Here is a 14,106-nt window from a genome sequence, read left to right as displayed (position 1 = left end):
TGTTGTACGAGGTGCTAACAGATGGGGGGCAATGCTGGCGCCGCCACTGCGACCAGATATGGCGACGATTCCCGGAAGAAAACCAGGAGGAGGAGGACAGGTCAGAGGAGTCCCAAGAGAACAGTGGGGCAGTGAGGCCCATAGAGCAGCAGGGGCAAGCAGGAGAGGCAGAATCAGTAAATACAGAGAGGACCCGTGAGGCCGAAAGGAGACCGGAACCAGAACCACGACTGAGCGAGCCGGTTGCGCCAGACCATACAGCCCCATCACAGCCAGCATCCTTGGAACACGAGCCAGAACCTGAACCCCGGACCAGGGAACACCACAGGCCGCAACGCACACGTAGGCCGCCGGTGTACCTTGAGGACTATGAATGCGACCTCCCGGGCAGGACTGGAACTTAGAGGGGAGGGGTGTTATGTACTGAGTTGAATAGGATCCAAACTGCAGCAGTCTGATTGGTCCTAGAACAATAGGACCCAAAAGGCAGCAGTCTGATTGGTCCTAGAACAATAGGATTCAGAATGCAGCAGTCTGATTGGTCCTAGAACAATAGGACCCAAAAGGCAGCAGTCTGATTGGTCCTAGAACAATAGGATTCAGAATGCAGCAGTCTGATTGGTCCTAGAACAATGCAGCAGTATGATTGGTTGGCAGGAACCACCCAATCATGCTCCAGATAGAAGTGAATCCACAACCTGATTGGCTTACAGTAGAATTCCGGAATTAGCCAATCATGTGCAGCCCATTGTGTAAATAATGTATATAAAGCAGATACTTTGAGGGGACATTCATTCATTCCTCCTCACCACTATGAGCTGAATAAAGAGCATGAAATCACTTTGCGACTCTGAGTATATTTCAAATTCAGTTCTCATTGTTAATCATATTAGTGTCCTGATTTTTAAAAAATTAAATAACCCTAATGAAAATGCATCAGCACCTTAGTGTACATTTCTCCTAATATACACATTTTATATGCCATTTCCCCCAGTTTAATGCATATGTGTATGTTATTATCACCAATATATGTATTTTTAAACACACTTTACTCTAGTACAAGCATTTTTACTTGGCTGTAGAACTGCATTGCAAAATGAGAAGGGTAAATTTTGAAGGAAGGCTGCTTTTCGATTTGTGCATTTATTATTTATTTTATTTTATTTTTTGCTGTCCTTCACCAAAAGATTTCAAGCAGTTCACAAGATAAAAATGTAAGACAAAAGCACAGATAAGTAGCTAAAACAGAAACAACAGGATAATAACCTCTCGCAAACACGTTAATTTTTTTTTAAAACTGCTCTTACCCATTTTCTTCGAGTCAAACTTTTTGGCCCTGAAAATTCAGTTCATGAACAGTTTTTGATGGATACAGCTTTTATTCCCCTTAAAATTGACTTGGACCAATGATTAAATACACTGTGAGTATTCAATATAATCTTTCCAAACAGATAGTAGCCTGTGCGGTCCTGTTTGGTCATCACTGTCTTGGCCACTGGGACAAATAAAGGAACTCACTTGCATCTTGTTCTGTTCTGACTTTGCTTAGAGAACATTTTCTTATAGCTGCCCTGAGTAAAAGTGGCAAGGATCAAAAGGAGCAGGACAGGCCTCATCCCAGGTCCGTCCCCCCACATGCTTCTGCTCCATAGTATCTCTGGAGGCCTTCCTCTCCAGTTAATCTATTCTCCATTCAGCAGCAACCATGTGCTCCCCAGCAGCCTCCTTCCTCTCTTCCATCCCCACAGTCCAAGGCCAAGGCCCACTGCTGCAGTTGCAGGAATGAAACCTCTGACCACCCCCACATACTGCATTGTTTTGGAAAGTGTGAATTAGTTAGGTTCACCTCTAAATGCAAACTTTTTCAAGTTTCTCCTCATCTCTATCCTATACTTGTCTAAGTCAGAATTAAGTCTCAAGGTTTTCAGTGGAGATTATTTCCTAGTAAGTATGTTTATAACACATGTGCTATCAACATTTTTGAAGCCCAGCTGATCAAATGAAACATAATTGCACTGGTTCTCTGTCTCACATGTTCTAGAAAGTGCTTAACTGACTGGCATCAACCTGAACACGTAAGTTTCACCTTTGCTGCAAAAAACTGAAGCCTGAATAAGAAACTCTAAAGATTGCTTTATTTTGCATTTTGAAAAAGGCCAACTCTAGTAGAAAGCTAGGAAGGGAGGGCAGAGTACCTGTGTAGCTCATAAAATTGTTAAATGGAGTGTCCTGGAAGCTACGGAAACCACACATGTCATTCCCAGGGGCTGGATCACCACAGGTCTTGTGTTTTGGAGCTGGATTTGTGTCATGGCAGAGGTCACCAGTCTCAAAGGAAGGTTCTGTTTCCATGCATGGATCATTGCAGGAGAGGATCTCGGAGATTCCTCGGAAGACGTGGTAGAGCCCCAGACTGTGCCCTATTTCATGGATCATTGTATGGGTGTGTCCCGCTATGCCATAGAAGGAAGGATTCAGCACAATTCCCCCTGTAAATAAAGAGAGATAGTTGTTTTTATACTCATATATCCAGAAACATCATGCAATGGCTGTTTCCCATTGGGGCTGGTAGAGTGGAAGGTGGGGAAGCCAATGGGAGGTGGAGCCACAGCCGATGACAGACAGAGCCAGCCCCTGAATGGCTGTATGCAAGAAGGCAGGCAGTTGGGGCCTTACTGGGGTTGGTGAGGCAGTGCTACTTTTGCCCTCATGGCCCAGAACACCAATGAGGAAAGGTTTATGGAGTTGGGTATGTTTAGCCTGGAGGTGATTAAGATGTGGCTATGATAATCATGCTCAAATATTTGAAGGGCTGTCAGAATAATAGTGGAGCAAATTTCATTTCTGTTGTGCAAGAGACCAGGAACTGAAATAATGGACCCACAAATTATAAAAAGCGGGATTATGACTAAGCATTAGGAAGAACTTCTTGATGGTACAAGCTGTTCAACAGTAGGGCAGACGGACTTGAAAGGTGACGCAATCTCCTACATGGAAGGTTTATAAGCAGAGGTTGCATGGCCAACTATGACCTTTAAAGTCCCTTCCACCCCTATGATTCCCTGTGATGGAATCATTCAAGCGCTATGATTCATATGCTATGATTCATTATTTACGCACTATGATTCATACACTATGATTCCAGCTCTATAATTCTGTGATAGCAGGAGAGTAGGAGCAGAACTCAGTGAAGGACCACCAATAAATGGCTTTCAAAGGGGGTTGGGCAAATTCATGGAGAAGATAAGTCTCTCAAAGGTTATTAGTCAATATGATTATACAGTGGTACCTCGGGTTACAGACACTTCAGGTTACAGACGCTTCAGGTTACAGACTCCGCTAACCCAGAAATAGTACCTCGGGTTAAGAACTTTGCTTCAGGATGAGAACAGAAATTGTGCGGTGGCAGCGCGGCAGCAGCGGGAGGCTCCATTAGCTAAAGTGGTACCTCAGGTTAAGAACAGTTTCAGGTTAAGAATGGACCTCCAGAACAAATTAAATTCTTAACCCAAGGTACCACCGTATAAACATAAGAAGAGCCTGGCTGGATCAGAACAAAGGTCCATCTAATCCAGCATCTTGTTCTCACAGTGGTCACACAGATGCCTCAGTGAAAAGCCCACAAACAGGACTTGAATGAAACAGTCTCTCCCCATTTGTGATTACCATCAACTGGTATGCAGAGCATACCGCTTCCATCAGTGGAGAGAGAACATAGGCATGGTGTTCAGAGAAAGTATATTTTCACTGAATGCTAGTTGCTGGGGCATAAACAACAGGGGAGGGCTATGAGCTTCACACTCTCCCTGTGGACTTCCCAGATGCATCTGGTTGGTCACTGTTGGGAGAAAAAATCCTAGACTACATTGACATTTGGTGTGATCTAACAGGGCTCTTATTATGTTCTTCTGTGGGCAAGCAAAACAAGGCAGATTTATCTTAGGATAAGTCATCCCCAGTGCTATGTTTCTAGAAAAAGAGGTGCTGGAACTCACTATGAATGCCTGCTTTATTCTCTTAAATGGCAATGGCACCCACCTGAAAGATACCGGAACTGAGTTCTGGTGAGTTCCAGCTGGGGGAAAAAGCCCTAGCATGCCCATTAATTTTAGTGTTACAACTGTGCTAGATGAGACGCAGAAGAGCCACAATCACTCCTTTATTTGGTTTGTAAAAATAATAATGGCAACAGCTGCAAGAGAATTCAATTCAAGAAAAGGTGGTCATTGGGGTGGGCCTTTTTAAACCCTATCTCCAGCACCATTTTCTCAGTCCACTTTACTGCCCCACCCTCCCAAAGCTGCTATTGGGAAAAACCCTGCAGGCGTCATATGAGCAACCTGTAAATGTCCCTGCATCAGGCAAATAGGGACTTTGTGGGAGGTTTACCATTGGAAAAATTGCATAAGCCATTAGGTGAAAAGCTGGGCTGGGCTGGGGGGAGGAAGGAATGCTTTAATCAATAATAAGTTAGCAACCAGCAGGAGTCAAACTTAGCTCATTGCAGCTTCTCATTGCAGAAGCGCCGAATCACAACCCATGTGTGTGCAGACGCGGGTTGCGAACGCTGCAGGTTGCGAATGCGCATCCCGCATGGATGACGTTCGCAACCCGAGCGTCCACTGTATAGGGTCCAGATCAAGGGAAGTAATAGTACCACTCTATTCTGCCTTGGTCAGACTACACCTGGAATACTGTGTCCAGTTCCAGACACCACAATTTAAGAAGGATGTTGACAAGCTGGAATGTGTGCAGAGGAGGGCAAGCAAGATGATCATGGGACTGGAAACTAAGCCTAATGAGAAACTGTTAAAGGAGCTAGGTATGTTTAGCCTGGAAAAGAGGAGACTGAAAGGAGAGATGGTAGCCATCTCAAGGGCTGTCCCATGGAAGATGGAACAAGCTTGGTTTTTTTCCTGCTCTGGAGGGTAGGATTCAAACCAATGGCTTCAAGTTACAAGAAAGCAGATTCCGACTAAACATTAGGAAGAAATTTCTGACAGTAAGAGTTCTTCAAAAGTGAAACAGTCTCCCTTGGGAGATGTGGACTCTCCTCTCTCTGAGGTTTTTAAGAAGAGATTGGATGGCCATCTGTCATGGATGGTTTAGTTGATATTCCTGTATTGCACAGGGTGGGACTAGATGACCCTTGGGGTCCCTTCCAGCTCCACAATTCTATGATTCTATTATAAGTATACATTAGAACAACAGAGACAGTGTTTTGCCAGGTACTAGAAACTACAGACTTCTCAGATAAAGGCTTGGTGGATCTGTCAATAAAACTTCTCATTTTTCCAGCCATAAGAACATCAGAATGTAAGAGGAGCCAGCTCAGTCTGTCCAATAGCTCATCTAGTCCAGAATGCTATGATTCCATTACACCTTTGGATAGGGAAAGTGAACAGTTGACAACTGCGAGGAGGAGTAGGACAATCAACGGACTCTAGTGGTCAACTGTGAGGTCCTTGCTGAGGTGTGAGCCTTGGCAGGTGCCCAATGTGCTGTTCCTTTGGTGCTGCCACTAGACAGTGTGTGTGAATGAATAGCAGCAAGAGAGAATCCATGTTGATTATTTTGCTGCAAACCCATCTCAAAGCTTATCTCCTTACCATTCCTCCCCACCCCATCACTAGATATATTGGAAAAACACTCCCTAAGTGAGGAGATAAAAATCACAATACAGGCTGGCTCAATTTCATCAGGGCTTAAGGCAACTGTGCAGGTTGCTTGATTTTCTTATTTATTCCCTTTTTAGACCCCCCCTTCTTTTGGTGGAGGTTATGTATATTTTTCACAGCTGTCAAGAGTCTAAATCAATTGCAATCTCCCCACCAAAAAGATAGTTTTCCTCGACCAGATGATCTATATTCCAAAGCTAAGATCCGGACAGTGGTGCATATTTCATCTTATTTTTTCTTATTAAATACATATTGGATTTATAGAAAGAAAAAGAGTATAGAAAGATTAAGCAGCAAAGTTCTTGCTGAAGGAGAAAAGGTGGGCAGTGAGGGCTTTTAAAACAGGAAATTAATTTTTTCTCCTTTTGCCTTATTTGGGGGGGGGATGAGTCAACTTCAGACTGTCCACTGATTATATTTTCTTGTGATGATTACTCTTGCACTCACTTTTATATAGAAACCCCCCCCCCAAAGAAACTGAATCCAAGGTACTAAAAGGTACTACTTTGGACCATTAAGAGATTAGTTGAAATCAAGAGAAGAGACAGTGGAAAATACCTATGACTGGTCCAGCAGGAGGTGCTACAGGAGAGTACAACACCAATTAGCCAAAAAATCTAGTTATCTGAATTAAAAAAGCCTGCTTCTGTTCCCAAGCTGCATGCCAGCCCTTCAGCTCTCCCGTTCAAGCTCATCTCTCTGTGTGTGATTGTGCTTGTACATACAAAGCACCTTATACCAAGTCAGCCCACTGGTCTAGCTAGACCAACTGGCTCAGAACTGTCTATTTTGCTGGGACAGTGATTCCTTAGAGTCTAAGGAAGAGCTCTTCCACATCTCCTTTCATGACATTCTTTTGACTCTCCCAAGCATCTCTCAAACTCACCTCTTTCTCTTCTCCCAAATAAAGTGCTATATACTGAGTCAGACCACAGGTCCAACTAATGCAGTATTGTCTACGCCATTGGGACAATGGCTCCCCAAAGTCTTCAATTCATTTGTCAAGCCCTCTCCCTCTCTCCCCTCACTCCCTGTTGGTACAAATGAAGCATCTTACACTGAATCTGACCACTGGTCCAACAAGCTCAACATTATGTACTCTGCTGGGGGAGTGGTTCCCCAACACCCTTCTCATACTCCTGTCTCTGACTTTGTCTCTTTCCATGTGAAGCAGCTTCTACTGACACAGATCGCTGGTCCACCCAGGCCAGTATGGGGCTCATCCACATACCTTTTGCCCCATGCTTTCTAGGCATGGGCCCTTGCTTTCCCAGTCCATGTCCCAATGCTTTTTCCTTTTGGGGGGGCCCACCACTTCCCCCTTGCTCTTTAACACTGAAATTGTCGTTTGTTCTGATTTAGCAGTAAACAGCAGGTTTTTATAGGGAAAGTGTCCAGGGCAAAAAAACAACAAAAAACAAGCACTTGGACACGGACCTGGAAATCCTAGACCTGTGCATAGAAATGTGGAGCAAAGGTAAGTGTGGATGAGCCCATGGTCCCCCAATATCTCAGGCTGAAGTCTTCTTCATCTCCCGATATCTGATGTTCCCTTATCACTGAGCTTGATAATAGAAGAGACTGCCTTACACTGAACCAGAACCATTGGTCCCTCTAGCTCAGGATTGTCTGCAAAAGGGCAGTGGCTTTCCAGGGTTCTAGATGTGGCTCTCTCCTAGCCCTACCGGGAGACACTAGAGATTGGATCTAGAACCTTCTGCATGCAAAGCAGGTACTCTAACATTGACCTACATCCCTCCTTTTTAGTTCTACAAACCTGACACCTACTCCTGAAGGCTACTCCTCTGAAAGAGCAAAGGCCAAAACAAAAAGCCCTCCTCCACACTTGCAGGTGATTAATTGGGGGCATATTTATGGCTGATTTTCAGAGAGGTAAGATTCAAGGATGTGATGGGGCAGGTGGGGGGGGAATCACACCACCTGCTTGCAGGGTTCCGTCTGGTGGCCTACATCCTCTCTGCCTTCCAATGCATCCCAACTGACAGAAGTGAGATGCTACATCTATTACTGCCCCAGAAGGATCTTGGGGAAGCGAGAAAATGCAGATGTTGGAAGGATCCCTGGAAGTGACAAGTCAGCAGCAGAGCATATGCCCTTGCTGCCAAGGGTGGGCTTGTAGGGCTCCCCCAAGGGAGGCATGGAGGATACCATCCCATGCACCACAGTCCAAGGGAGGAGAGGGGCAGGGAAGCTGCCACCCACTCTCCTCCTGCCCTCCGTGGGCAGGGCAGGCCTGACCTGGCAGCAGAGCAGCTGCAGCCATGCGCAAGGCACCCTGCAACTGAAGATAGCGGACAGCATTGTTGCTGCCCACTCTCCTGCTCTCCTCCCCTAGGTCAGGCATGAGCAAGAAGGTGCAGCTCCTTCTTGCACAGAGCCAGGCTCCAATGAAGGCACCTGTTTGTATCACCTCACAAAATTGCACCCAGGGCCACAGCCCCCATGTATCCCTACGCTACGCCTCTGTGACTCTGTGACTGGTGAGCTGCCTCTGAAGTTTGCCCAGGTGGGGGCCAGCTTCTCTTCCACACCCAGGCAAAAATGAGAGTTTCTTTCATTCCTGGTTTAGTGCTTTAGTGCATTGCTGAAAATGTAGGAGGCATAATAATACATAGCATGACAGGAGTTGTGTTGCAGCTGATGAGTTAGTGTAAGGCGCTGGTAGCATCCTGTGTTCCTAAGTCAGACTACTGGTACATCTAGCTCAGAATTGACTATGCTGACTAGCAGTGGCTATCCAGGGTGTCTCTCTCTGCCTTATCTGGAGCTGCTGGGGATTGAACCTGGGACCTTCTGCAGGCAAAGCAGATGCACCACCACTGAACAATGACCCATCCCTCAGGACTGAGAGAAGCTGTGGCTTGAGCCACTGCCAGTCAGTGTAGGCAGCAATGAGCTAGGTGGACCAATGGTTTGCCTTTGCATAAAGCAGATTCCTATGTTTGTCCCATCATCCCTGATCGCTGACCCAATATGCTTTTTCTAAGTTAATCAGCACACACTGAAGTTTACTTAGCCTTTCCCCCCCACACCACTGGAGGCGGTATGGTGTAGTGCTTAGAGTTCTGGACCAGAACTTGGGAGAGCAGGGTTCTAATGCCCACTCAGCCATGAAGCTGATTATCATACAGGGTTGGGAGCTATATAAAAGCAGGATATAAATAATTCAGAAGGACTTATCTCTACCCCCATTAATAGAGTCATTTTTGCAGTCTTTCCTTAGCTGACCCTGTGATTTACCACCTGTAAAGGGATTTTTCAACATTAAGCATGGATGCTTTATCACTTGATGGGTCTAAATACTGTAAGCCAGCTGTTGTGAGTGAGGATTCCAGACCATTCCTACCCACCTCCAGAAGCCCCCATCATGTCATTTCATCATGCCATGTCATTCCCAGGGGCTTTGGAGAGGGAGAGAGAGAGGGAGAAGGGGGAGAATATGCCCAAAGGCCCTCTGGAGATGGTGAGTTTTCCTCACCCCCAAATTGTTAATCCTCTGAAAATTGGTTAAAACCACTCCCCTGCCATTTCTCCACCCACAAACTGGATGCTTTAGCCTGGCCCTATCTGGCTGTTCCCCCACCATGAAACTCCAGGTATCCATTAGGGGTTTCCAGTGGTGAAACGAAGGGCATTTAGCCAGGAATTTTGCCCGGGGTGAAGCCTCCAGAGGACACCACTGAGGCTCTTAGTCAACCAACTAGCTTCTCCAATATGGACACATATCCTCAAACCCTCGGTTAGTTAAGGACATGCCTTCTCACCTAGTTCCAACTTCCGCCTAGCAGTCTGTGACTGCCCATGATTGGCTGCTCCCACCTTACAGCCTGACATACAGCTCTTCAGGGACACCCAAGTGGGACAAGGAAATCAGCTGCCTGCATTGCGAGCAACAACTGCAAGGTTAATAAGTCACAGTGTTACATCTCCCCCACTAAAACAACGTGTTCCCTCACTCAAAAACCTTTGCAAATTCCACACGTGGAGAAGATGCCCTCAGAAGCAACTTCTTTGAAAAAGGTGAAATACTTTTGTCTTGACATCATTTGAGAAATACTGTAAAGTGTTTGGGGTTTGTAATCTAATATTTTCCTGGTTGTAAGCCAGGAAGCGAGGAATGGTGAATATTGTTTTGATGATTATTATTATTATTATTATTATTATTATTATTATTATTATTATTTCGGTGGACTACTTAACACTATGACTGCAAATGATAAGAAATCAGGATAAAGGTTAACAGCATCCTGTCCTTCCTTCTTTGCCACAAGGAGCAGTCCACAGGGAGGAGATTCTCCCTTTTCAAGGTCTGCCTCTTCAGTTGCCGAGAATCACAGGTGAGGAACGCATTGCTGTTGTGCTCAAGCGCTGCTTGTGGGCTTCCCATGGTCATCTAGTTGGGCAAGGAAAGGATGCTGCATTAAATGACCCTCTGGCCTGATCTAGAACTCTGCTTAAGTTCATAGGGAGATGATTTGGCTAATTATCCCAGCTCTAGCAATGCTTGGGTCAGATAATTGCAATGCTGGGACTCCCAACCTGAGACTCATGGGCTAAGGGCCCAAAGATCTACAAGAGAACCTACCAGGCTTTCTGATTCTAATTCTCTTGCATTGGCTGTATCATTTCTCTCCCCTAAGGGCATATAATTGCCCAACATGAGAATGGAACACTGGACGAGACTGGGCCATTGACCCGATCCAGCAGGACTTTTCTAATGTTCTAATGCATAACAGTAAGAAAGGCCTGTTGCCTTTGTCGTCTACCTATGAACTTCCCAGAGCCACCAGGCTGACCACTGTGAGAACAGGATGTTGTTTGACCTGATACTGTGGAACTCTTCTGGTGTGACTTACCCAGGTGTACCAAAGCTTCCTTGTCCCACGGCCAGGTAGCTACACCTGCCAACTCTTCTTCAGAGCTGTTAGCAAAGAAGATGTTGAGATGTGTTGCGCCATCCAGTTGGAGCCTGTTCTTAAGTTCTTTGACATCTAAATAAGCTCTGCAACAGAAAGAAAGATGAGAAAATATCACATAAATGAGAAGCGACCCCCTCAAAACAGACAAAAGTCTCATAATATGAGCTAACATCAGAATGGGTATTGGGCTGGTGTAGAATTGTGAGACCCTCTCCCCATCTTTTTTTTTTCCCCTTTGGGAAGATCCAGCAACCACAAGGCTACATTTTGACCAGAATGGGAGTGCCAATGGGAATGATGAAGAATCACCCATAGAGGAGCCACAGTGTTTCCAGGTTCAAATCACCCCATACCTTTCAGCTGTGTCACCTTGAATCTCACTGAAGAGGTAAATCTGTACTTGGGCTACAAATTGAATGCTCTGGTATTTTAAAGGAAGGAAGGAAGGAAGGAAGGAAGGAAGGAAGGAAGGAAGGAAGGAAGGAAGGAAGGAAAACACTTTCACAAAGAGTCTAGTTTATCAGGAAGAAGAGATGCAAGATAAAAATATCCCAGACATGCTGCTTTTCTGTTTATGGAACGTTAAAAACAAACAAATTTTATTTATTTATTTAAAAGGATGGAGGAGAATCTAGTCATGTTATAAGCCTGCCCTGATCTGATGTGACTGTGAGCCAAGGGCTACTGTGTGATTACTGACAGTCCTGCCCACAATCACTTGGAGTAAGCTAACTGAGACCTATTTCTTTTTGCATAATGACTATAGGCACTATACCACTTCAGAATGCAATCAGCGGCTCAGATCACTGACTCATTTGGGAAATTGCCATCTCATAAATGGAAAGATGACTCAGCCTGGGGGGGATCCCCCTTTGCTCCTAGCTCAGTCTTTGTGCACTAGCTCACTAAGACTACCTGGGTCCCTAAAACCCCTTCCTGATGTTCTGTGAATGCATGCAGTGGATGGCATTGGGATCATGTTCGTGCTCCCTGACTTGCCCTAAACTCCACAGACTCATCTTATTATCTGAATAGAGTTAATGTGCGTGTTTCTCAGTGTTAAGTGATAATATTGCAAAACACAGCCTTCCCAGCTAAAAGGACAGAGCTCACGTCAGTGCAGGTGTGTGCATGAAGATGTTGTTCAGGCACCCTACACCAACCTAGTGACCTCTAGCCAGCATGTGCAATGTGGGAAATTAAAACTGCTTTATGTTCTAACAATGCCCTACGATATAGCATCAACTGCAGGGCACCCACAATGCACTAGAGCAGGGTGGGGAACCTCAGAACCTGGGGGCTATCCTGACTTCTCTATCTGGCTTTCAGAACTTTCACCAAGCCATAAACCTCACTTTTCCTGCTTTGTGCCCTTCTCCTTGTTAGTTTCTGCCAGACTGGAATGTGTCATTGAACTCTGGTAATGCCTTTTGCTTGCCCAGATGGAGCATGGAGACTGACCTATTGTACTGGTCAATGACCGTAATAAAGATTTGTGGTGGTGGTGGTTGACCTATTGTACAAAGGTAAAACTTTACATGCATTGCTCCACGCCCTTTCCCCCTGGCCCCACCCACCCTTGGCATGTGGTCCTTAGAATGCAGCCATCAGGGAAGAGGGTTCCCTGCCCAAGTGTAATGCTACATTTGGAGGCATGGTGGGAAATTAAAATGGCAGCTTGCTATCAGGCACTGGTTGTTTGACCCAGGGCAGCTGCCAGCAGTTGGCCCTATCAGGGCTGGGGCAATGTGCTGATGGGAGCATGTCATGGGCACAAAGCCCCAATCCCCATCCTCCAATGCATTCATTGCTAAGTGTGTAATGGGGTCAGCTCTTTGGGGCTGCCTACATCTCACTCCCTTCTCTGCTGCTAAATGCATTGTGTTCTAAGACTTGGACAAAAAAAAGGGAGGGAGAAAACAACAAAACAACATAGCCATTGCTATTTCCACATCCCTGCTCAATGAAAAATCCCCGCTTGGTCAAACATGGAAATTCAGCACAAGAATTCAAAATGTGATCAACATGCAGCTGAGCCCTGACTCTTAGTTCTGTAAGGTAACAGTGCATTTTGAAACCTGCAGTAGAGGTGAAACCAAGACTCAAATTACTGGGGAAGGTGGGGGGGGGGGAGAGGCAAGGAGGGAGGGGAGGGAAGCCCCCCCCCACTCTCATGCCTTTGGAGACAGCTCTCTTAGCAACTGCTTTTAGAAGGCTACAGAGGGGTTGATTTGGCTCAACTTAGAGGGAGTCACGACCCATAGATTTTATTAAGGATCCTCCCCCTCCATAATAATAATAATAGAAGCAGATAAAACACATATCCAGAAAGTCAAAGCTAGTCTTAGGGGCACAAGGACATCAACCTGTCATTCCTCTCTTGATGCCTCATTAGCAACACAGACAAGCACCTCATGGGAGATTGCTGAGGGTATCAGATACTCTGTGCTCAGACTCAAGAAGCGTGTGGCACCAACAGGAGCCCATCAAACTCTCACAATGAACTGCTGTTGTTTTGCATCGCATAATGTAACAACAATGATAAATGCAGCTTAATACTCACTTGCCATTTAAAGAGCCTCTGGAAACAAAAAAAATATTTCCATTTTATTTTTGGTGCCTGTTAAAGATGTTCCTACAAGCCTTCTAAATTAAAATCTTTACCCCAGTTAGTAACTGTATTAGACTTGCACTGACTTGCAGTTTAAAACCACCACAGCACATACATAAACTGCATTTTTTCCAGATTTTTTTATTATTTTTTCTCAATATAATAAAATTATATCTAGAAGCAATGAAGTAAAAAAGAAAGAAAGAAAGAAAGAAAGAGAAAAAACAAAAGAAAAGAGAGGAGAAAGACAATATATATAGCAACAAACACACACACCCCTATTCTAATTCTACCCTAATCTTCAATCCACATACAAAGAGGTGAATCTCCCCAGCTCTCACCTGAGAAGTTTTTCCCCTTCCTCAGCCTCACACCCTGAGGAAAACCCATTCTTGCCTGTCTCTCATACTGTCTCCCTTTCTTTTCACCATAACCCCTCTGTGTATAACTTCTTTTCTACAGCTAACAGTAATAGAGCACTATCAGAAATTAACAATAATAAAAAACAAAGGAAAATTATAGGTGATACAGATATATAATCGTGCCCTCTGATCCTCAGATGAAGAGTGGTATAGACATTTAATACATTATAATACAGAATATATGCAATTGTTTTAACTGTTGTTTTTTTTAAAAAAAACACACAACATTTTTCCATTTTAAAAAATTATATTACATATTGCTTCAGGATGCCTCATGAGAAGTGATTCATAAATAAATAATCATAACATCAGAATAAAAGAGAAATACATTACAATAAAACATATGTAATAACCCATAAAACAGACCCACTTAAATAGAGGCAAAATATTCAACAGCAAAAAACAACAACCAATAAGCAGTGAAATGTCTAGGACAAGAGATACCTTTTACCTGG

At 44.6% G+C, this 14,106-nt stretch overlaps 1 protein-coding gene across 1 annotated transcript in view; it reads right to left on the bottom strand.

Annotated features, from left to right (window-relative positions):
• PAPPA (pappalysin 1) overlaps positions 1 to 14,106 on the bottom strand; it is a 236,225-nt gene that overhangs the window by 170,713 nt on the left and 51,406 nt on the right. The window contains exons 3-4 of the mRNA XM_083597139.1: positions 10,556 to 10,701; positions 2,196 to 2,489 (exon numbers count right to left, since the gene is read on the bottom strand). Of these exons, the coding sequence (XP_083453265.1) occupies positions 2,196 to 2,489; positions 10,556 to 10,701 (440 nt within the window). The remainder of the gene's footprint in view (positions 1 to 2,195; positions 2,490 to 10,555; positions 10,702 to 14,106) is intronic.

The sequence above is a fragment of the Podarcis filfolensis genome, assembly GCF_964270895.1.
Source record: "Podarcis filfolensis genome assembly, chromosome: Z".
Taxonomy (NCBI): domain Eukaryota; kingdom Metazoa; phylum Chordata; class Lepidosauria; order Squamata; family Lacertidae; genus Podarcis; species Podarcis filfolensis.
This window is presented reverse-complemented; position numbering and strand designations above follow the sequence as displayed.